This window comes from Pipra filicauda, unplaced genomic scaffold (genome assembly GCF_003945595.2).
Source record: "Pipra filicauda isolate LSUMZ 115617 unplaced genomic scaffold, ASM394559v2 scaffold47_size6085603_pilon, whole genome shotgun sequence".
NCBI lineage: Eukaryota > Metazoa > Chordata > Aves > Passeriformes > Pipridae > Pipra > Pipra filicauda.
This window is the reverse complement of record NW_024104620.1, coordinates 3,052,692-3,076,040: the sequence shown is the minus strand read 5'-3', so window position 1 is coordinate 3,076,040 and position 23,349 is coordinate 3,052,692. Positions and strand designations below refer to the sequence as shown.

Sequence of the window (23,349 nt, the reverse complement as noted above, 5' to 3'; positions counted from 1 at the left end):
GAGTATACTGCACACACCAAATATTGGCAGTGAAAGAGTAATATGGAGTCCTTTATTCAGCTGTTTCTAGGTTTTCAAAAGAAAAATCTTTCCAATAATAGGACAAATGAAAAATAGAAAATAAGCATAATCAATGGACAATCAATGGACACCTCATAGGCAGACAGTGAAAACAGAAAATTTCCAAATAGATGAGGATAAATTTATCTTTTAGCACAAAATTATTAGTTTTTATTGATATACTGGTAATATGTATCTTTTATCAGGGATCTGTGTACCTTTAAATAGAAAGATGAAAACTGTGCATAGAAGTGCAATGAAGAAGAGTGTCATGAATTTTAAAGCAATATTACTGAATTTATATATACATACATATATATATATATGTCTGTGTGTATCACTTGGATCTTTCTTTTTCAAGACACTTGGATGGACAGAAAATACTCTCCTCCATTACTTTTCCCAAAATCCTTCAGCAGTCACAGGCACAGACATGTCAGCACAGGGCTGATACACACAACTGAAATTTCTCTGCTCTTTTAAATTGAATCTCGCTGCATTTAAAGCCTGTGTTTGAAAATGTTTGGATCTGTAGAAATTTTGCTTTTACTTTGGGCGTTAGCAAACAAATTTAAGAGGTTTATTTGAGTAAATACGCCCAAACACTTTCAGTCTGTCAATATCTAGTCAGAAAATTCTACATGGCAAAAAGAGATGAAAAGAATCGAAATAGAAAGGAAATTAGTAGCATGGCAAGCTTTCAATCTATTATGCCAGAGCCAAGTTTGCTTGGTAAAATGACATATACTCGGTAAAATTCCGCTTTTATATAATTAGCTACTAAACAAATGTAATACAAAGCAACTTTTCAGCTCCCAGCCAAGGCACATATATTGTACCTGCTATGGTTATTGGAATGCAGCAGTGAATATTTATGTCTAATTTAACTTTTTAGAGCCCTTGCTCTGTAACAGTCCAGCATACTATCCCCCAAACTAAAGTTATGTAACAAGGTAATATCAACAATGAGAAACTGCATGATAAAATCCTGCCCAAAAGTGAAAAATGCTAATTTTGTCTCATTTAGCAGCTGGATACAGAAATGCTCATTAGTTTTAAGAGGGTTAATCCTTTTAACTTTTGCATATTGATATGCCAATTATGCCTAATTGTACAAGAGGCATCAGTCAAGGTAATAGTGCATAAACACATGAAAGTTATTAAGTACATCCCAACATGTAATAAAGTAGGTGTTAATTGGTAGCTGAGTTCTGCAGGCTATTGAGGTGGATAATTCATTGAGAGATGGATCACTTGTAATTTCTCTACATAATTCCTTTTGCAGTCTCATGCTGTGATGTTTTCATGCTTGTCAAAAACAACTGCAGCCTAGTGCCTTTTGTTAAACACAGCCAATAAAATGTTAGGCATCATTAAATATACTTAACTTTTAAACTTTTTCAAAGGTACAGTTCTTCCTCATAATACATTACAGTATTCCCAGTAAATTATTGCAAGTAGTGTTCCAGGTTTGTGGTGGAGGAACATTTCACATCAGATAAAAGGAGTAAACATGTGCAGCGTGTCTGAGGCAAAGAATGTAATTTAAATGGAGTATGTTATCAGCTGCTAAGATCTAAACAGATTTTTCTCTCTAGAAATATAAGCTGAAATGGGTTGTTATACCAGAGAAATTAATGAGTAGAATAACATATTTCTAAATAAGTCTGAATTTTGAGTAAAAAGGGAAGAAAATATGGAAGGTCTTGTAGTGTTCCTCCATTTAATAACTTTGTCAGAAAGCTGAATGTTTCATAGGAATCCATTACATCAACAAAACAAAAAACTAATGGTTGGTATGGTTGTGAGAAGTGACTGAGACCTGGGACTCTGTCCCCAGCTAACGGAGTTTTCTCCCTCATTTGCATTCTCTGAGAATAAAATGGATCTGGAGTCCAAAAAGTGGCTAACATTGCATAAATAATTTTGTAACATCATATGGCCTCAGCTGCAAGTTGCCACCATTATGAAAGAAAATTAACCAGGGGAGACTCATACCAATCAGTTTGTTTAGTAGCTCAGAAGGAGTACAGGGGCAGGGACACAACTGGCAATAGAGTTCATCACTAACTATTTAATTTCAAAAAAAAAAAAAGGTAATGGGTAAAAAATGACTCAACTCCTTCAACTCCGTCAACTATTGAAAAATAAGTTCAGTATCTGATTTTTGTACAATTCATTCAGCCTTAAAACAAGACTTATTTTTGTTACAGAAAAAGTTATTTATTTACAGAGCTGAAATTTGCATTTTCTTTTGTCTGTTTTTAAAGTCTGCCTTTTGAGAGACTGTGACATATATCTGACACTGTAAGCACTACTCTCTACAGCAGTCTTACCTAAGTACTATTTCACCTGAGAGTAGAAATGCTGAGTAGATGTTATGATCATGGCCACCAAAGCCAAATTCTGCTTTTCATCGAAGTAAAATTGTTATTCCAGTGCCTAGCCCTACTCCTGAAAATATATTAGTGACTTTAAATACCTCCTTTCAAGGGATGATCACAAAACCAGCATCTTAACACACATGAGATAATTCTGTAGATTTTTAAAAGCTGGAAGACTCGGAAAATATTAGGGGTGTTTTACTTACAGGCTCAGCGACTTTCACATTGTCAGACAGAATCATAGATTTGCTTTGGCTCAGTCTATCGTGGTGACTGTTGGCATTTTTGATCCTCATTTGAACAGCCCCCGTACTGTGGTGGGAAGGATTAGGCTTTTCAGAGGCTGTATCGGAAGTTGAAGACCTTTCCATGGTTACTGGGTTGACCTGAACAACATAAAACAAGAGCATTAGTCTGGGGACCCTTCATACAAAAGTGTATCAATGCCAGTTCTGTGTCACCGTAGACAGGACAAGAAGCTGAGTTGCCTTGCTGGCAAGATCTTGATCATCTTGGAACACCAGGATAACTATCAGCTGTGTCAGCCTGTAGTTTTTATTATTGTACTTATCACTCACACATCCAAACTGCCTTGGAAGAGTTAGTTTGTGTAAAAGATTATCCTTATCTCAAAAGCCATTCTCCTCCATGGTGTAATCTCCCTGCAAGCCTCTGTCACGTCCAGCTGGCAGCCACTACATTTTGTCTTTGGCCCTGCTCACACGACACATTTTAAATCTTGCAAAGGAAAACGACACGCTGTGAAGCCAATTAACATATCTTACCTCCACAGTTCCATACGTTCATGCTACAAGTGCATCACAGGGCCACACTGCAACCCTGCTAGAGTCAGATTCAAACCCAGAGCTAATAAAATTTCCCTTAACTTTTACAGTTCTCCGACTGCACAGATGGGATTTTTGTTTCTCTACCCATTTTTAAAATTTGAGATTGAGAAATGGAGGAACACATGAGCTCTCAAGCCCTTGGAGGGATTGGGGGGAACTTAGAATGATCACAGTCTCCAACAGTGCTGCTCTTTAATCTCCTGTTTTGGTGTTAGAATCACTCATCAAACTCCATTCTAGTGATTCAACATCCCCAAATATTTTTCATAAGCAAAAGTTGCTTTATGCTTCCTGTACAAAACATCAAGACATCGATCTACAACACTTACTCTGTTTTTCTTCCCCCTTGTTCACCCTGGGACTACTACTATATGTAAATTATGAGTAAAGTAATACTCTAAGAGTCACAAGAAAACTGGCTCTTTATGGTTTTATGTAACCTCATGAGAAAATGTGTAAGGAAGAGATACTACATGAGCTGAAATAGCTGGTTTCCCAACTATGGAGCTAGGGAAATGGAAATCCATTAAGTGCAGTTATAATATAAACTGTTGAAAAATCAGCATTTTCCAAATGGGTTGAAAACCACAACTATTTTAGCAGCATCTCCCCAACCTCTGAAGACTCTAAAAGATTAAATTCCCTGATTTTGAGAAAGCCCATTGCTCTAAAGGTGTGGGAGCAGAAGAGGATACGGTCCTGGTGTGAAGCTGGGAGAGAGATGAGGAGCTGTGCTGCATGTCTCTGAGCGGGACCACGGACACTGTGCTAGTGAGGGACACAATTCTCATAGCTTCAACCTCTCCTGGCACTGATGAAACCATTCCTTACAGGAAACTGCCTCAAATGTAGAGGATGATGATGAGAGGTCATGTGGTCAGAATGACTGAGGTTGGAAGAGACCTCAGTAGGTCATTTGTTTCAACCCCTCTGGTCAAGCAGGATCACCTAGAGGTGGTTTCCCAGGACCATGTTCAGAAGGTTTTTCATAGAATCACAGACTAGTTTGGATTAGAAGGGACCTTAAAGATCATATAGTTCCAACCCCCCTGACATAAGCAGGGACCTTCAGGGGATTTTAAACTCATTCAGCCAGATATACGGAAACATGAGGAATCACAACACTCTTGAAGAGAGAAATGAGAAGAAGAAAGTGTTTTAATATTAGCCATTACTCACTCAGCATGACAGAAACATTGAATTTAGTAAGAAAAAAGTAAAGCTTACACCCATTGGCTGTTTCCTGCATTGAATCAGTTACTCAAGAATCACAGAAGTTGAACCACTCATGAGAAAAATTAGATTAAAGCTGTTTCCTGTTACTTGGGAACATGCATTACTGCTGCAGAGCTGGTGTATGACACTGGAGAAAATTCTTTGCATGGTCCTTTGGTGGACAGCACTGTGTGTTCTCCCTCCCCAAGACACTCCTCACCACCCTTCAGAGTAGTCAGCACCCAAATCCATGTCACAGGGACACTTTGCCGTTTTGGCAGTAAAGACTGCAGCTGCTCTAAGCAGGAAATGATTTTTTTTTTTTCCTCCTCCTAAACTTGGAGAGTCAAACCATTTTGTATTTTATGTTGGTATCAAATCAAAATTGCTTCTCAACAGATTTTCAGTAGGCTCCAGGCTGGAGAGCTGATCAGACTCGAGAGACGAGAGCAACACTGGTTCTGTCACGGATCCAATGTTTGGCTGGAGTACATCACTCAGATTTTCTTCTGAAATCTCCCACCTATAAAACTCTGACGTATCCCTTCTTGGGAGCATCGTGAGTTTTAATTAGGTACTCTCTGTCTGGTGTTGCCAGTACATGATGTGCTATAAAAAAGTTTAATAGTGTGACAAAGTCATCCCCTGGATCTCAAGTAGGAACATAGCCAGTAAATGACAGGTCTGCAAAGACTCCTGAAACTTTTAATTGTAATCTTATTGAACCTTAATTAATTTTTCTGAAAATTGGAACTAATTTGCACACGTCAGGGTATATAAGGTGACTTTTCTGGGTACCAAAATTACAGGAACCACCATAAAAGAAAAAAAAACACAAATCTGAACATTTCCACCAGATTTGTCTTAGTGTAAAACATGATAAGATCCTGCAGGGTACGAAGAAGATCTTGCAGAATACAAGAGAAAGGTACAAGTCCCAAAAGTTTCTCCCTTAGGATTTTCAGGTAGGAATCCTTTGCTGTCCAGACTCCATTCAGACTCCAGACAGCGTTACCAGCCCTACATGCCAGTAGATGGCACCCTGAATATGAGCTCAACAAATGCAACAGCATCACATTTGCATTTGCAAGAAGAATTTGGTAATCCTCACACTCTGCCCTGCTTTTTTTTAATTATTATTATTATTATTATTATTTTCATTTTTAAAAAATAACAGAGGGGAAGACCATCAGGAAACAGATAAAATATTGACAGAAAACATAAAAAGGGTCCTATCTTCTGCTTTTATGTGTTGGTGCTTCCAAACTGTTAATAGCAGCATCAGGGCCAAGTTTGGGCAGGTTTCACTTCCTTTGGAAGGCAGAGTTGCCAAGCCCCGTGCAACTCCTTGTGAGGCATTCCATGTTCATCATATAATTAGCTAATTTGCCTTTTGGCAAATAGTTAGCATCTGGATATAAATTTTAGTTTTGAAACCTCCTATGGTTCATTTTTTGGAGAAAGGCATTAAACTAGGACAGACTTTCCCCCCCTCTCCTCCCTGTTGTTTATGGGGTCCCTGGAGCAAAGGGACAGCATTACTTTGAGGCATTGGCATAAGAGAAGAGGGGCAAGGGAACACACTGAAAATTCCTCTTGGAAGTACCTGTTTTGGGGCACTGTGTAACAAAAGAGACAGGTTGGAAAAGGGTGAGAAAGAGCGAGGGACAAGAAAAGTCCTTGACGTGAGGTTGGATGGATGATGCAGAAAGGGAAAACTGATTCACAGCGTGGGGAAAAGTGGTTACATTCGGTATGAGAAAGGAGAACTTTAATTTCTGGGAAGTAGATAGATGATCAGCTTTCTTATGGGGCAAGAAACACCACCAAGCTGAAGGGATAAAATCATCTTTCTGGCTTTGGAAGCAAAAGAAATTCAGTCCTACAGAGCCAGATACTTTCAAAGGTACCTCAGGAGGTCAAATGCCCTCTTTGAAGGAAGAAGTGATTCATCCTCTAAATAAAATTTGCAGCCTCAGTGGGTCAACCCTTTCAGTCACTTTTCCCAAAAATTTTTCCATGTGTTTGGGATGCTCTGAGAGGATCCTAGTCTGCTCCAGAAAGTAGCACAGCAACCTCATAGCAAAGCAGGTTGGGTTTAAGCCAGAGCTCAGGTATCAATTACAGGGGTGAACTGGCTAATGAATATTCAAGGTGACATTTGACAGACCCTAAAGACCCTAAAACCCCAATTTCTAAATATACAGTTGACTTGCAAACACAGGTATTACGGAGGTGAAAAATGGAAAGGTTATTGAGGATGCAAATCCACAGACACAGCAAAGCCATCCCACTTCTGAGAATCAGGCCCAGGTTGAGAGAGTAGCACAGCAAATTGTGAAGATCAGGTCTCAGTCTTACTCACAAAGTACTGGATCTTGCCAAATCTATTCTCAAGAAGGTTTTCTGTAACGTTCTTTTAAAAGTAGTGCTTTCACAAAATCGTGATGTTTGATAACAGTGAAAATATGTCAGTTACTTCTCTTTTTTTGTTTGATGAAGAAAAAGTCTTTTCTGCCTTTTCAAACAGAGAAAGAAGATGACTAAGAAAAAAAAGTAAAATTGTTAACTCCCCAATGAAAACCAACCCAAAACAAAGCCTTCCTTTGCTATTTGTAGTTTCCATTAAAAAATGGAAAAATATACCTTTTAGCTTTTTGAAACAATGAAGATGGCTCATCTTGCTTCCATTCTTATGTCTTCCGTAACTTAACTATATTTTCTGTCTCACAGTAAGTACTGCCCTCCTACAGCAGCTCATGGACCTAGAATGGGTTTCATATTGCATTTATCAGCATTTTAATTCACTTTATACATGTTTCACTGTCCAGAAATTGATCTTATAATGAGTGGACTGACCAGTATTAGCCAAAAACTTTCTTTCATGAGTTTTGATGCAGTACTGGTAAAGTCAGTATATAGGTTTTCTACAAAGCAAAACATTAATTCTTCAAGAAACAAGAGGATAGCAGTAGTTCCAAATTTTGGCTTGAGCTGTGCCTACGCTTCTTACAGGTACAGACAGTAAAAGACAGAATGCAAATGTTCACTCATCAGCATCTTGTACCAGAGAAGCTGTGGCTGCCCGACCCCTGGAAGCGTTCAAGGTCAGGTTGGATGGGGCTTGGAGCAACCTGGGATATTGGAAGGTGTCCCTGACCATGGTAGCAAGTTGGAACTAGATGATCTTTAAGGTCTTTTCCAACCCACACCATTCTAGGTTTCTATGATGAAGTAGTTGTATTTTCCTCAAAAAAAAAGAAAAAAAATCTGTAATTAATATAATTTCTTGCATATGTTATTCAGGATGGAGATTAAAATCAGTGCATATATTTTTCAGTATTTATCAAAATAAGCTTTCATTTCTTCCACCTTTTCTCCTTGTGACTTATGCACCATTATCAAGTCAGAAGCATAATGAACATGAAAGTGCTCAACACAGTAGTGTGAAAACACTGCAAAACTCAAGTGCATCCTGTTGCACTGACTAATTTAATTCTTTTGCTGGAGAGCATGCTGTACTTGAAGAGAATCTACAAAAAACCTAACACAACAATATCACAGAAGAATAAAAATCAGCACCAGGTTCACCACGGCACTCGAACTGTGGGCCTGCAAAACCATAAAAATGGAAGCGGAAGTTACAGTTAACAACTGAAAAAAAACCCCAAGCGAATGCCACACACGTGGTGAGTCAGAGCATTCCTGTTGAGGACAACATGTTACTGTGTCTGTGAAAGAAGCGTTTAAAACCAGCACACCTACGTAGATGTTCCTGCTGTTGGGTTTTGCTCTTGGCCTCTGCTGCACTCTCTGTTATCTCTGCTGAAGCACAGCTTGGGGCAGCAAGTGCTTAAACACACACTGATGGAAATAAAGGGGGACAGATGAAAAAACTATAGGTAAAGAGAGGGGATGGCAAGTAAACTGCCTCATAGCTTTTTTTCAGTTGTTCTTATCTGCACTCTGCTGCGTATTTATTTTTTTTGGCCATCCCCACTGAGCTGCTCTCACAGCAAACACGTCACTCCACTGTGCCCAGGGCATGGACACAAACAGCAGAGGCTGCTGAGGGATACAGTGTCCTGGGCTGGTGCCCAGAAGTGTCCTGCAGCCAGTTTATCTGAGTACTGGAAAAACAGAAAAATCCATTGTAATGCAAATATAAAGCAGATGTAACATTCTTATGGCTTTTCTTTTGCAAAAAAAATTGTCACGTACTTAGGAAGCAGCATTAACTTCAACCGTTAGTCCTATCTTTAAATAAAGTATGTGATCAGGAATGACACAACATCACCACTGCCTGGGTCCTTACTCCAGTTTTGTCTTTTTGTATCAGATAGACAATAAACCAGAATTTAGTGCTGACTTCAGTCTGATGTAAAATGTTAAATGCCCTAAACTCAACAGCTCAGTTTCCCTTATGACCCAAAACTGCAAACTCATCACTGAGTTGATGCACCCTAAGTCCTACAAAAGCCATGCTCATCAGCATTAATTATGACAGTCCCTTTTAATTTTTTTACCTGATGCAGGCATATTAGGCTTTTGGTGGTGTCTTTCAGAGCAAGGATCACAGAGGTCATCTTACCTCGTATCTAAAAGCTGGCTTTATAATCACTCTTTTCTAGCCCACTACTTGTGGACTTTCTGCAAATAAAAGCAGAAATGGCCCACTAGTTCTTCAGGCTACTCTAATTTACATGTACAATTACCAATTGTACATGTTACCAGTCTCTCTGCTGTGGTCAAAGAGAAATCATCTTTTCTGATTTGTTTGTAGCCATATCTCACTGTCCAGAATTTCTCTGTTACCATGTGTGGCATAAGCTGCTCAAACCATTATTCACAATTTTTTATGCTCTGAGGTATATAATTCAGTTTCTACGTAGGATGCACCTAAAGGCAAATTTCTTGACACAGCTTGACCCAAATCACAGAATCATAGAATAATTGAGCTTGGAAAATACCTCTAACATCATCTGCTGAAACCCAGCACTGCCAGGTCCATCACTAAACCATGTCCCCAGGCACCACATCTACATGTTTTTTGAACACTTCCAGGAGTGGTGATTCCACCACTTCCCTGGACAGCCTGTTCCAAAATGCCTGACCACCCTTTCAGTGAAAGAATTTTCCCTAATATCCAATGCAAACCTCCCCTGGCACAACTTGAGGCTGTTTCCTCTAGTCCTATCACTCAGCAGATCACCTAGGTAGTAGCTCAATACAACAGTAAAGCATTAAACAACTCTTTAGGCTGAAAAATCTTTTATCTTTAAGATTTTAACCCAATCCTTGATATGATGAGCATTTCAGCCTTTTTTGGTTTATTCTCTTATGTTAGGAGAGGGCTATATTTTACAACATCACAACTCTCACAACTGAAATCTCCTGTACCAGCTTAATATCCAGTACAAACAAAGTGTGTTATGATATTAAAGAATATCTTCCTAGTTGTGAAATGCAGGACAGGCAGTTCCAGACAGGTCTTAAAGGCTGATCCTGATCTCGGGTTCCCAGCTGAGGCTGATGGAATTACAGCAAAGCAATCGTAACATCAAGCACAGCTGAGGAGGAAAACTAGAACACTCATTGCATTATGGAGCCAAGCACGGAAAGCACTTTATTACACAGACTTGCACCATTGTACAGTGGTAACGATGTTGTTTCATTTTGGATCTAGGAACATACTGAAAGTTTGTTTTGATGACTCTGTTCCTAAGAATTAAAGTGTTAAAATGCAGTGCTTCATTTCTCACTCCTGATAGTTACCACACATATTAGGAATATGTGATTCTCTACTTACAGCATGTCCCAAACCCACATGAGCACAGTCTATGCCCCACAATACCTTACAGACTGTTACGGTTTGGTGATTTCCTGTCCATTGACAAATGCAATAAAAATATGAGTGGCTTTCTGCTATGAAGACTGACTGCAGGTTTTTTTCTAATTCCTCAACAAGTAGTAGCACATCAAAAAGTTAAAAATATAAATTAAAATAATACAAGTCTGATATTGAGTCCCACTTTCTAGCAAATGGCAGAAAAATATCCAGATATATTCAGTAGAAATACTATTAATCTTTACAAATTTTTGCTTGATTTGCCTCAAGGACTAGATAAAGAGAAACACTAAGAGAGAAAATTTACATACCTGTCCTGGACTGGCTATGGGTATCAGTGAGGATTTAAACTGGGACCTAAATTCCCCCTTTGTGTTCCGAAATTTTTTAGAAGATAATATATGAAAGCCCCCATAGTCTATTCCCTGCTATGCACAGCCCTTTGAAAATAGCAGGATAGATGACAAAGAAAAACAAGAACTGGGAAAAGTGACTTGTACCCTGTAAGGCAGAGACATGCCATGCCTGGAAATGCTTTCCTATCTGGATGGAAATGGCTTAAGAATTAGAAAGAAACAGGAATGGAAGACAGTTACTATTCCAAAGTTTTGTGGATACAGTGACAAATTCTTCACATTCCCAGATGCAACAATTCTAATCCTGTAATTCTCCATGACCTGCTGTCTACAGGGTGCCCTGCACAAAGAAAACTTGCTAGGAAGCATCTCTGGGATATTACTGAAAACAATAAAAACACATATAACAGGGCAAAAGAGCATCTTCTAATCAGCAAGTGACTGCATATGGTCATGTGTCTTCTTGCATCCCTTAGTTTCTTAATTATGTTACATGTGAAGGTCTCAGGAAAGGTAACAGTTGTTTCAAAAGTTCCTCTGTCCCAATATATCATATGGGATAACATGATGGGGTCTGTTTTCACCACTCCCATGTCAATTTAATATCTCACTTTTGAGTGGAACTTGAAGCTAAAAGAATCCTTTGTGTACAATTTGGCCTGCGGGTATTCTGGGAACATTTGTCCATAGTATAAATTCAGTTGAATATGTAAAAGAACATACCTGGAAAAAAAAAAATTGCTACTTCTAGGTCTTCCTGCTGGCAGTGCATTTCTTTAATTTTTGGAGTGCATCTGATCCACGACACCTGCCTCTGTTTTCCACGCTGTGCAAGCTAGACTGCAATCCTTCAGATGAAGAGTATTGGTTATACACACAGTATTAACTAAACAAACTGTGAATATCATCCAAAACTCAGCACTTCTAATGCATCCCACTACACTGAATAGCAGAAATAACAGGACTACAATGGTTTAGACATTAGACCAATGGCAGCAACTAGTTTACAGCAGCAAACTTTATAACTTCTTATGATTCTAAGAATTTAATAATTTAACACTAAATAAGACCTAATAAGGGCTAAAGGAGAATGTTTGGTTATTCCTGGCCTGACCTACACATGAGGAAAAGAAAATTTCCTTCTACCTCCTTCCTTTCTTCTATAGGTTTATATACTACAGATAAGTAAAGAGGAGAGTCACAACTTTCCAACCACCTCAAGTAAGACTGACCAGTCTAAACTCATTTTACACCTGCATATGATGCTTGTTGCATGGTGACTTTTTAGTTTAAAGCTTTCTAATTCTGATTTAAAAAAAAAAAAATCCAATGTTTTCCCTAGGAAGATCACATAAGAATCACAAATTTTCCCTGGTGCTTGAAAGAAATCTGTTCCTATAGCCTAAATGTTCAGAAAAGTGTTGTTACTTTTAATGTTGCCAGATCTGAAGTGATGAGATACTATGGGAAAGGTTATTCTTGCAGTATTTACAGATACAAGCAGAAGAAGAAGTGACAGAAATTTCAAAGTAAGGCTCCTTGAAATACTTCCAGCTCAATTTTTGCAGAACTTCTCCCCACAGAGATTCAGATATTCATCCAAGCTTTCCATGCTTACCTGAACTAGACATGTGGTGATGGTAATTTTGGAACAGCCCAAACTCTCTGGAGAAGTAGAAGAGTTGGTACCACAAGGCAAACTGATGTACTAGAAAAATATTTTTTAAACATCTGAAGGCCTACTGCAAATAGCCAAAGGAAGAAACTTCATATAAGTCCTAAATTTCAGAGCTTTACCATCAGAAATTTTGGGTTCAATTTGGCAGAGACTGTAAGAAGAAGTTACCACAAGGCCAGCTCAGGTAGGATGTTGCAACCCGTTTGTGCCCTGCACCACGTTCATGTACAGGCACATCCTCCACTGGTTGATTCAGGGGAGTGAAAACACCTCACTTTCATCACTGCATAAAACTACACACAAGTTTTATCCCACTCTACCTCTCAATCACTTGGGCACTGCTGAACCCTTGGAGCAGTTGTAAGTCAAGCCTCAGTTTGCCGTCTGGTCCTTAGGCCCTGCAGCAGCACTGGCAAAAATGCTTCACTGGCAAAAATGCCTCCCTGAGTTCTGTAAAGCCTTTGGTGAGGTAGCAACAGTAGCTTTAACCTCTTAGAGTATCTCAGAGTTCCTTAACTTGCAAGTTTAAATGCATATCTGTTATGTTTATTCCATTTTGCTGTTCCATATACCCATCATCCTACAGAAGACATGGCTGTCAAACTGAAATACTGAGTTTATTGAATAGTAAAGGCTTTAAATCTTCTCAGATTTTCAAAATGAATTAAAGAATAAAGTAAATTTATAATAAAACTATCACTTATTTATTTGAAACTTACAATATTTTTTTTTTCTGACACTGCCTGCCTCAATAGTGTCTTCAACAAGAGGCTTGTCCTTTATCCAGACAGTGAAACCTCCTCCCTCCCACTCCCTGGGATGATGTTCCACTCCCCGTGCTGTGCACATGAAACAGTCCCTCCTACCCTCTCTCAATCTTCCGTCATATGTTTCTGCAGCAGTTTTTATGCTGTGATCCTGCAGCTGCTCCCTTTACTTCTTCTCACTGCTCCCACTTCCCATCTGAGGGAGGAAAAAAAAAGCCTCCAGACACTTTTAATCTGTTCCCACACTCCATCTCCACTCTCCTTTGCAGAGCTCCTGGTGCTGCTCTTCTAAGAGACGCTGCTGTGAAATGCCGCAGAGACGGCACCTACAGTTTTAGGAGAAAACTTTTAAGCTGTAGCAGGAACTAGAAGGGGAAATTCTTTGTGGTTTGCTTTGAGCAAGCCCCTCTTCTGCATTTTTTGGGGCCCCCAGTTTGCTTTGTTCACCAGGCACCGCTGCCATGGCACAGAAAAGAGCACAAGGCAGCAGGAGTGTCTGCCCCACCACGCTGCTCCCCAGCACCACGTGGCAAAGCAGACAGAAGACAAAAGCACTTGTTTTATGTGATAGTATCTGATATCACATTGTGCAGCTAAGATGCCTGCACTTCGCAGCAGAGAAGTACCAAGGATGTTGTGGTGTCAAAACTGTAACAGAATCACAGAATGCTTTGGGTTGGAAGGGACCTTAATGATCAACTAGCTCCAAACCCCACCATGATTTCTCTGATTATGCAAGAAGTTTGAGCATAGGCTGTGTTAATTATATTTTTTTTTTTTTGCTATAAATGTAATTCTTTAGTGATGAGACCAGAAAACTTCATTTCAGTGGTGGTTCAAGGTGACTCCAGGAAACCTTGTGCACACACTTTCTGCAGGCCAGGAGGCCACAACCACCTGTACCCCCAGTCCCACTACAGACGTGCTAAGCTTGGTAGGAGCAGTAAAAGTCAACAGCAGTAGGATCCACATGTGAACACCAACAGTCATAGTGAGAAGAGTCACATCCATTCATCTGCCCCCAACCTTGTTAAAAACAAAAATACTCAATGAGTATTACATTTTCCATCGACTGTGGGTTTATCAGGTAGCGTGGTAACATGCAGAGCTGGTGGACTCCTCAAACCCCTTGTTGGATGAAATAGCTGCACTCAGCTCAAATAAACCTTTGCAGACCTATGTATCTGAGGTAAAATGTCCTTACAGTACATCAACATTATTCCCTAAACATCTGAACAAGTCTGGTAAGAAATAGGTACATTTAACATCTTTAATTTATACAATTTTTGTACCACATCTTAATAGACTCCCTCTTTTCTGTTACTCACTTTCTGGTAAAGGTTTTGCAAAAGACCCAAACTTTAGGAGAAAATTAAACCTAGAAAAGAAGTTTTCAAATCCAAACTCTGTGTAGCAATTCTGAATGTCTCGTGTCTGTATAACTGCATCCTACTCAACCCAGAGCCAGTGCTGGAACTTTCAAAGGAAATTCAAGAATGGGTTGAGGACACCAGTTCCTCTAAGCTTCTGTCAAAATTTGGAGCACTCCGTGCCTTTTCCAGGATCCTTAATGAAAGAGGAGGAATTGACATGTTTTAACTAGGGCTGTTTCTGCTTTCTTTGCCACTCGAAGAAGAGTAGGTGGATTAATGCTAAATGGTTTAATCCTAAATCTAAAAATCATCATGAGAATTTGATTACTCATCACTACTAGTTACTATACTTTGCTGCTTTTTTTTTTGCTTTTGCTAATAAATTAACCAAGCATGGAAAGTACTGCTGATAATAGAAACATTAATCTCTCTAGATCAAACCTCAGCACTACTCAGCCTGACACACAAATGGCAGAATGTGCCAGAGCATCTTGGCCAGTTGGAAAGTCTGAGGCAACACCTTCCCAGTGGAAAACATCATTTATAGCAAAACTATTTGCTAGAAATGCCTTTTGTTTGAGAGAGCCCAGGGAGGCTTCTGTTGGTGTTTGCTGTGGGTGTCCAGGTTCTCCTGCAATGTATGTGTGTGTTTGGTTCTGGCCAACATGACCATGTGGGCTGGGGTCCCCCACCATGGACCCCCAACCATTCTCCCACCACGAACTGCTCAGTTCTTCCAACCTCATTGTCCCAAGCAGGCACCTGCTTGTTCCAGCAGCAGGTGCCTCCTGAGCCCCAGCTGCAGCAGAGACACCAGAAAGCTGAGAGCATCCTGACGTCCAGCAGGCTGGTGACAGACCCACCAGTCACAGAGGTGACTCTCTTGGGGACAGAACTCCAGAACTGTCTTCACAAAATGTCTCTGTCATTTCCTTCCTCCCCCGCAAAGGAAGGGAGTTTAGTAATATCCTGAGCAGCAAACAAACAAGTACAGGTGCTCAGCCCTGTGCCCTGCCCAGAAGCAGCTTCAACACCAAACACAGTGGTGGCTTTGCTCAGGGTGGGGCAGGAAAAGAAATCCAAAACAAAGAGCAAGCATGTACTTGAAGCACATCTCTTCAGCTCTAAGCCACATTCACTTCTGCTTTTCCTTCCTCCTCAACTCCCCCTCCCCACTTATCAGGTTGCACTTGTACTGAAAACTGAGGGACATCTTGGAGAAGGAATTAGAAGTCCCTTTAAGTTCATCTGTTTGAGGACTGTGTCTTTTTAGTATAAATGTCACAGACTTTGGAAGAAATATTCATGAAAATCACAGTACAAACCCACAATAGCCAACTTAACTACAAGTGAATGATTTAATACCTGTCAATCTCAAATGGCAGGAAGAGTTATATTGGGTCTTAAACAACCTTAAACCACCGACCATAACAGTCTCAAACTTGCTTAGTTAATTTGTTGAAGAAATGCTTCAGTAAGTATCCATGCACTGTCTGAGTTAATGCAACTTGCACATACACACAATAGTTTAGAAGATAGTTTGGAGAATACCAATATCTGTTTAACCCTCTGATATCTTTCCCACTTAATTCCTAAAGCATCTCTTTCTCGTGCAAAGGGAGCTGAATGAAAATACAGACAAATTAAGAGAAAAAGGTCAACATTTTCAAGTACTTGTGAATTTTGGTTCTTAGTTTCCACAAATAGGACTCACTTTTAACGCATTTCAGGCCTCAACACTCCCAGATGACTTTAACATGAGCCAGTAATGCTCTGAAAATCTGCTCCAGCATGACCTGGCTGCATCCCCAGGCTGAGATCTAGCACGGACTATGTTTGTCCCATGGATTATGTTTGTCCCATGGTCAGTTTGCAACATCTAAATATCTGTGCCCAGAAAATTAATGCCTGATTTTCTCATTCAGAGAGCTCTCTTAATAAAAAACCAGTTGCATTCCTTTTACTTCTGTTTCAGCCAGCCTGGAAGTTCTCAACCCGAGGAGCTTCAAGTTGTGATAAAGATGATGTGAGTGTACAGACCCTGTGACAAGAGGTCTTACTCTTAAAATAAAAACAGCTCAGATTTGAGGAAGTCTCAGTGTAAATGAGAAGCTAGCAGTGTTTGTTTTGCAGTGAGTATCCAAAACAATCTTTTTATAGTATTTCTCAAAGCAGAAAGACCAACAGAGGCACATTGAGCGTGTGAAGGCACAATCTTAGCATCCACACAGCAAAGAAACAACCTCCTCTGTCCTCCAGGTGTCGATAAGAGAGCTGTTAGTGAAACTGAGATTCATTGAGGCTGCTGGCTGAAGCAGACCAATCTTAAGAGAAGGTTTCAGAAGCAGGTAACAGCAATGCCTCCTCATCTAGACCAAAGTCCCAGGTTCCCAAGTGCACACCCAACAGGGAGCTGTGCTGTTGTGAGCAGGCTGAAGGAAGCAGGGCATTCAGCCTACTCTGAACCTCAGAGGTCATTACATCAGTTTGGTGGTGACAAAAGCTATTGGAAGCCACCACAGGATGGCAAATGGGACAGTTTTTTGCAGTTTGTGTAGCAGGGTAAAGAAATCCCTGGCAATGCTCTGAATGGCACTTGAATTATCATGGAAAATCTGGACCAAAATTTTGTCCCACCTGCTTTCTTCAGGACCGATGTTATCAATAATTAATCAGGAAAACCATCAAAGCGTCTTCCTATATACAGTATCCATCAGCACCAATTTCTGTCTTCGTAGCACTGAGAAATAGGTTTGATGTATCCATGTGGAAGTTTTAGAAGATAAGTGGAATGTAAAGACTTCAGCTAGAGCTCAGGTGACACTTTGTTTTGTCTTTAAAAGAGATCAGTGCAAACAACACCAAAACAGGAATTAGGGTAACAACGCAGAATTAGGGTATGTTCTGTACAATTGCCATATTTCAAGTTAAAAGAACACATCTAAGTACTAACAGAGGTCTTCAACATCAAGAGGAAATGTTTAGCCACCTGCAGGCTTTAACAGCTCATTAAATGGTTAACAACTCACACTAATTGAGCTGACACAGCACAGAGGCATCTAACAAAAAAAAAAGTCAAGAAAAATAGGATTAGATAGTTTCAGAATTACACATTGTGAGTATCAAAAAATTCAGAAGATTCTGCCTGTATCCCACTAACCTTGATGTGACTCAGTAAAATAGGCCATAATACAGCAGTTCCCACTGCTCAAAGTCCATGGAATTGCTTAGCAGAGATCCACGCTGAAGTCTTTGGACAGCACAGGTAAAGCCTAGAGATCACTGCAGCACTAGAGATCACGATGGGCACTACTTTTGAGAGCCTGGCCTGAAGCTCATCACTGCAACGAAGTAAAACTTTCTGGACCAGAAACAGACACAGAAATCCAAACCAGAAGTGTGTACAGCTGCTGGGATTGATCCAGCACCACAACAGAGGTTGTGGTGTTGTGCCACCCAAACATCAGGAGAGGAATCCAAATGTGTCTCTGCCACCATTTTAGCTTCTTCACACCAGGCAGGGAGGAACATGCCCAAGACCACTATACAGCCCTCTCCTCTGCTGTCCTGGTGACAAGGGATCACACACTCAAGCTTGGTTGGAAGAAGATGGAGCATCTTTTCCAAACCACCATATCTTTGTGTCAAAGCAGAAGGAAGTTTCTACAAAAAATGCTTTCAAAAAAAGCAAAAGGTTTTTTGCAATTCAATAATAACGTACAGCAGGAGCTTTAAAATACAGAATGCTTCAGCTGTTCACTCTATTTGGAAATGAAAATGAACAAATGTACATTACAGATGTAATTGGATTGAGAGGCAAAGTGAACAAGAGATGCTGCTTTTAAATGAATTTCCCTTGGACACAAAGAAGTATGTTTCAGAGAAAGGGAGAAAATAAAGAAATATATCTCTGAGAATTCAAACTACTTCACCAAATCTCACAGCTCTGTGGAAAATGCATTTCAAATGACTCTAAGACATTGCAGCAGAAACATAAAAACCACGACAAACACAGCCCAGGAAGAGAACATGTTCTCTTTATACAATTTCCCTGTCTGTGCTGATTTGTGTATGTAGGCAGGACAGCTTTTTCCTCCAAAAAGTACTGAAAAAATGAAATGCAATCTTACAACATTACACTAAAATCTGTCTCCAATTAGCATGCACTATTCCAAAATGAGCTTCGAGCCACGTGTGATATCTTTCAACTCTGACCCATACTTCCAAAAGAAAAACAAGTTTCTTGTTACAATAACATTATCAGTTACAAACATGGGCACATGTCATAAAGTTTGCAGCAAACTATTCATTACTGGGAAAACAAATCTTCACCATAAAACAAATCTTGCTAATTCTGGGCCTCCTTTATGTGGCCCATAATCAAAGTGTTTTGTTGCGTTATTTGAACATCTTCCTAAATTACTATTTCCTTGCAAAGCTGTGCAGACCAGAAAGCTGTTCGCCCACTCACAGCAATGCAAAGAGATCTTTTCTGATAGAAAACTTCGAGTGAAGTGAGGAGTCAGGATGTACAACCCTTTTCTGGCCAGCTCCAAGGCAGAGGAGGAATTAGATTGGATTTAAACAGCCTCATGCAGGAAACATGCAGCCATGGCATCTCCACTGAACAGCACCACAAGGAACACAGTTGGCTGCTCACAGATAAACCAAGGATATTTTACGTACAATGTCCTTTCTGCCACCCCATGTCCCATCCCTATCAGTGCCACTGATGAGTAATAGAGTGGTACAGAGTATTTGATACCGAGCAGGATAAGATATCCTTCTATCAATGTCTTCGGTCTCTAACAATACCAAGTGCCAACTAGACACCTACCCTTACCACTCAGTGACTTTTACAGTATCTGTGGCTACTAATCACCTTCCCTGTGGTCACCAGCAGGAAAGCCAGTTAGTCAAACAGTGCTAAACTACACTCAGAAAAGCAAACGCTGGTAAAAGTGATCTAATCTCTTATCCTGGCCAGTGCTACCAGCCTTTCTACCCTTTGGGGACAACTAGTTTGTCCCAGCAGGAATATGACAAGTGGTTAGTGGTTTGGAGTACTAGAGAAGGTCAGATAAAGTTGCCTCTTGCACAGGATGCAACAGGTTTGCTAGATTCTGAGCACTAATTGAAAATATCATTTCACATCTTTATCCTCTACACTTTTGCTCATTGCTTTCAAATTCGCAAAAGCCAATAGAAATAATTGTTCAATCAGAGTAGTCCGAGTTGAATGCATACAAAATACACCTAAGTTACGATAATTTTAAAAATCTTTAGGAACATATTTCCTAAATTGCATTAAGAAGGATTTAAGGTCCATTACCTGCAGCCTCAGGGATGTTGTCGTCTCATCTCAAACCGCCATCAACCAGCAACAGTTTTAACTATTTCAAAAGAACGGAAAACATGTAGGTCACATGTCTACAGACAGCATTTGGGTTAATCTCCCACAGCTCATAAAGACAGAAAGAAAGCAGGAAAAAAAAGTAAAAAGCAAAATAAAACCACTTCCTGCAAGAGCAGAAGTGAACCATCTCACCAGTGAGCGACTTGCACCCAGGGTTAGAGCAAAATTCTTCCTTATGGGAGAAAAAAAACAATTTTCAAAGTATGAAAACAGCTTCTCCGTGAAAATTGCAGCAAACAGGGAAGGTTAGCTTTTGCAGAAGGTAAACATGAGATTTAAAAGGAAATACTGAAAGGAATTACAATTATAAGCTTTAAGACAACTTCCCTTTTCTTACCTTCAATGAAACCCTTTGACTACTGAAATAAATAGCTTTCAACAAATCTGCTTTGCTATTTTGAAATATAGATTTAGTAAACAGAACAATTAGTGTACTGTTAGTTAGACTTAAAAAGTAACAAGTTCTGGACAATCAGAGAGTTTGCTGTTAAAAAGAAAAATGACTCATACTATTGCCTGGCAGGGGTCACCCAGGCAAACACTTCTGTTTCTTCGATTTTCTGTTTTAACACTTCTCCACGAAGCAGCCCTTGGAGAAGCACAGGCACACGCAGCTGCTGCCCTGCATCACTTCCTGCAGCATCTCACACCAAAATGGTCCCTCTCGGGCGGGAGGAACCCAGAGAACCTGCGGATTTAGGGGCAGCTCTGCACCTGTGGGGCTCTGGAAAACCCCTTCCTTGCACATGCCTTCACCAGCAACTGCCCCGTGACCTTTTTTTCAACAAGGAACAATAATATCTTTCTAGGTCAACTTACAAGACAAGGGCTTGTCTTCCTGGAGCAGTGGGGGTTCCCATGCAGGGCAGGGTGGTGGTGCTGTGGGTATGAGGACAATCACGGTGCTGGTCAGGCTGAAGAGCTCTCTGGTGGTGCTTTGGTAGAACAAGGGCACCTTTTTTGCTTGTCTCCCACAGAAAAAGCCAAACAGCTGCCATATGACCTGAGAAAATCATGGCCAACCTGATATTTAAGGGTTTGTCCCAGCAGTGAGGTAAAATGAACCCTCTTGACTAGGGATGCCAGTGGAGTTCCTCAAGAAGATGTGTTCCATCCATGAAGATGTCCAGCAAGAAAGTCATTGGGTGTCCTAAAGGATAATCCTGCGGAACAATCCATGGAGGAATGAAAATAGAAGTAGTGGAGACAGTGAAACTATCCTATTGGAGATAGGAATTAAGCGGTGGAGCTGTGGCTGGAGTGGAGCTTGGGAACACCTAGAACGGGATTTTGACAAATTTTACAGGGCTGCAAAGAAAGGACTGATTTTCTGGCAGATAACTTCCTATTGCAGCAAATAAAAGATGCAACAAAGTTCCTGTAGAAAGGAGCTTTAGCACATCATGCACTCACTGAAGCACTGGGGAAGCAAGACCTTCAGGGACTCAAGAAATTCTTAAGTGCAGAGACAAAAAGGGGGAACATAGAGCTATTGAAGGAATGGCAGAGCTATTGGGCTACAGAGTGAACCTTACACCCTCACTGATTTTTTAGTGACTTCTACAACATCCATTTCATGGCTAAAATCCAATTCTGCAAAAGGCCACTCAAAGCCAGAAACCTCACTGTCTTTGTTCCCAAACACTTACTACGTGTGCCAAGAGGTAGCACAGAGGTACAGGTAGGAGAGGTGAACAGCACAACAGCTGGTCTTCACTGTTCTACACTAAAATATCATTTCTTTATAGGCACTGCATTTCAATGATGTATTTGAAAGAGGAACTTTTGGAATAAAAAAGTGGATGTTGTCTAAGAGTTGTTTCTCCCAGGTTTGAGGAGGTGAGAAAGCAAAATGGTGCTTTTCTGTAAACTAACCACTGCTAGTGCTTCAAGAACTTGCAGCAACACTAATTATTTGCTAGTTCTTTTAAGACCAGTGTATGTTCCAACTATTTTTGTCATATGAAAGAAATATTAATTGAAAAATCTATTGTAGCCATGTGGATCCTAAGATTTTTCTCAAATAAAATCATCAAAAGCATTTTTACAGTCAATAAAAAAAAATTTGGAACAGTGTGGACAACAGAACTTCATCACTAAATTGTGAAGAAACCATCATCAAACCTATAGAATACTGCAGCAGAAGTTGCCTGTGTTACTCTGTCCAAACCCTGGATTACTGAGGACATGACATTTCTCATGAAAATGTCTTTCACTGCACACCTAAAATTTCACATCAAGTTGGATCCTGTGTCTGATTCCCTTCACATCCACTTGACAGTATGTCAGCAGCGACAAAATTCTATAAAAGGATGGCAGCTTTGCATACAGCTCAAACTTATGCAGCACAAGCTTCCTGTGTGATCTCTGAAAGGCTGAAAATACTTTAGATGTAAAAAAAAAAAAAAAAAAAAAAAAGCCAGTTTAACAAAATTTAAGAGATTATTTAATTTAAGTAAAACCAAACAGGAAGGAAACAGAAACTGCATAGGCACTACCTGGAGCAGATTGCTGCTCAATAGGTTGAACCTTGTGTGTTTGCTGTGCAAGTTAAAGATGGAGCATCATTTCTGAAGCTCTGATTCTTGTCCCTATTTCAGTGACTCATGGCGTCATTGCTTATGAGACGTGTCATCAAGTTGGTGAACATCCAGATTTCCACATCTCATACCTCAGAGAAGAGAGAATCAAGTCTAGAAAAGCAGTTTTAAATAATCACTGTTGACTGAGGGTGCTGAATGCTGAGCAACTGCTACCAACTCTGTTATAATAAATTCAAGAAGTATCATAAGCCTCCTCAGGTGCTTGAACAGTGATTCTCAGACTTGTTCTGGACCAGCAGTCTTCTGAGGGGGAAAGAAACTTGACTTTTTTTCCTTTTTGCCTAGTTCTCTGTTATGATGACTGACAGGCAGCCTGTAGTCTGACTTGTATAGCAGACACCCAGTAGCAAATCTAATTCAGTGGTTAAATCAAGCCAAAATAGACAATACAAACCTGACAGCATGAGCCTGGAAGAACAGTTGAGTATCCAATAGCTGGGTGCAGGAGAAAACAATTTTTAATAATGAAAATAGCTAAAGTTTCAAAACTAAGACTGTGGGATAATCATGGAATCATAGGATGGTTTGGATTGGAAGAAACCTCATAGATGATCTCATTCCAACTCCCTGCCATGGGCAGGGTCACCTTCCATTAAACCAGGTTGCTCCAAGCCCCGTCCAACCTGGCCTTGAAAAATGAAAAAATAATGAATTATTTCCCACATTCTTCACCAGAGAAATGGTATTTTTCATATTTGTAGTAGGTTTTAGAATATTTAAATTAAAAAGGAGAATAAAGAATTTTCTCTGTATGGCCAGTAATTCATATTCTTGCTCAGAGCAATCATTTGCTCAGAGAAC

The 23,349-nt window shown here is 40.0% G+C and overlaps 1 protein-coding gene across 1 annotated transcript in view; it reads right to left on the bottom strand.

Moving 5' to 3' along the window:
- The window catches only part of ARHGAP15 (Rho GTPase activating protein 15), a 331,328-nt gene extending 311,015 nt beyond the window's left edge, over positions 1-20,313 (bottom strand). The window contains exons 1-3 of the mRNA XM_027749003.2: positions 20,283-20,313; positions 19,862-19,922; positions 2,651-2,830 (exon numbers count right to left, since the gene is read on the bottom strand). Of these exons, the coding sequence (XP_027604804.1) occupies positions 2,651-2,815 (165 nt within the window). The 5' untranslated portion in view covers positions 2,816-2,830; positions 19,862-19,922; positions 20,283-20,313. The remainder of the gene's footprint in view (positions 1-2,650; positions 2,831-19,861; positions 19,923-20,282) is intronic.
- Between the last annotated feature and the right edge of the window lie 3,036 nt (positions 20,314-23,349).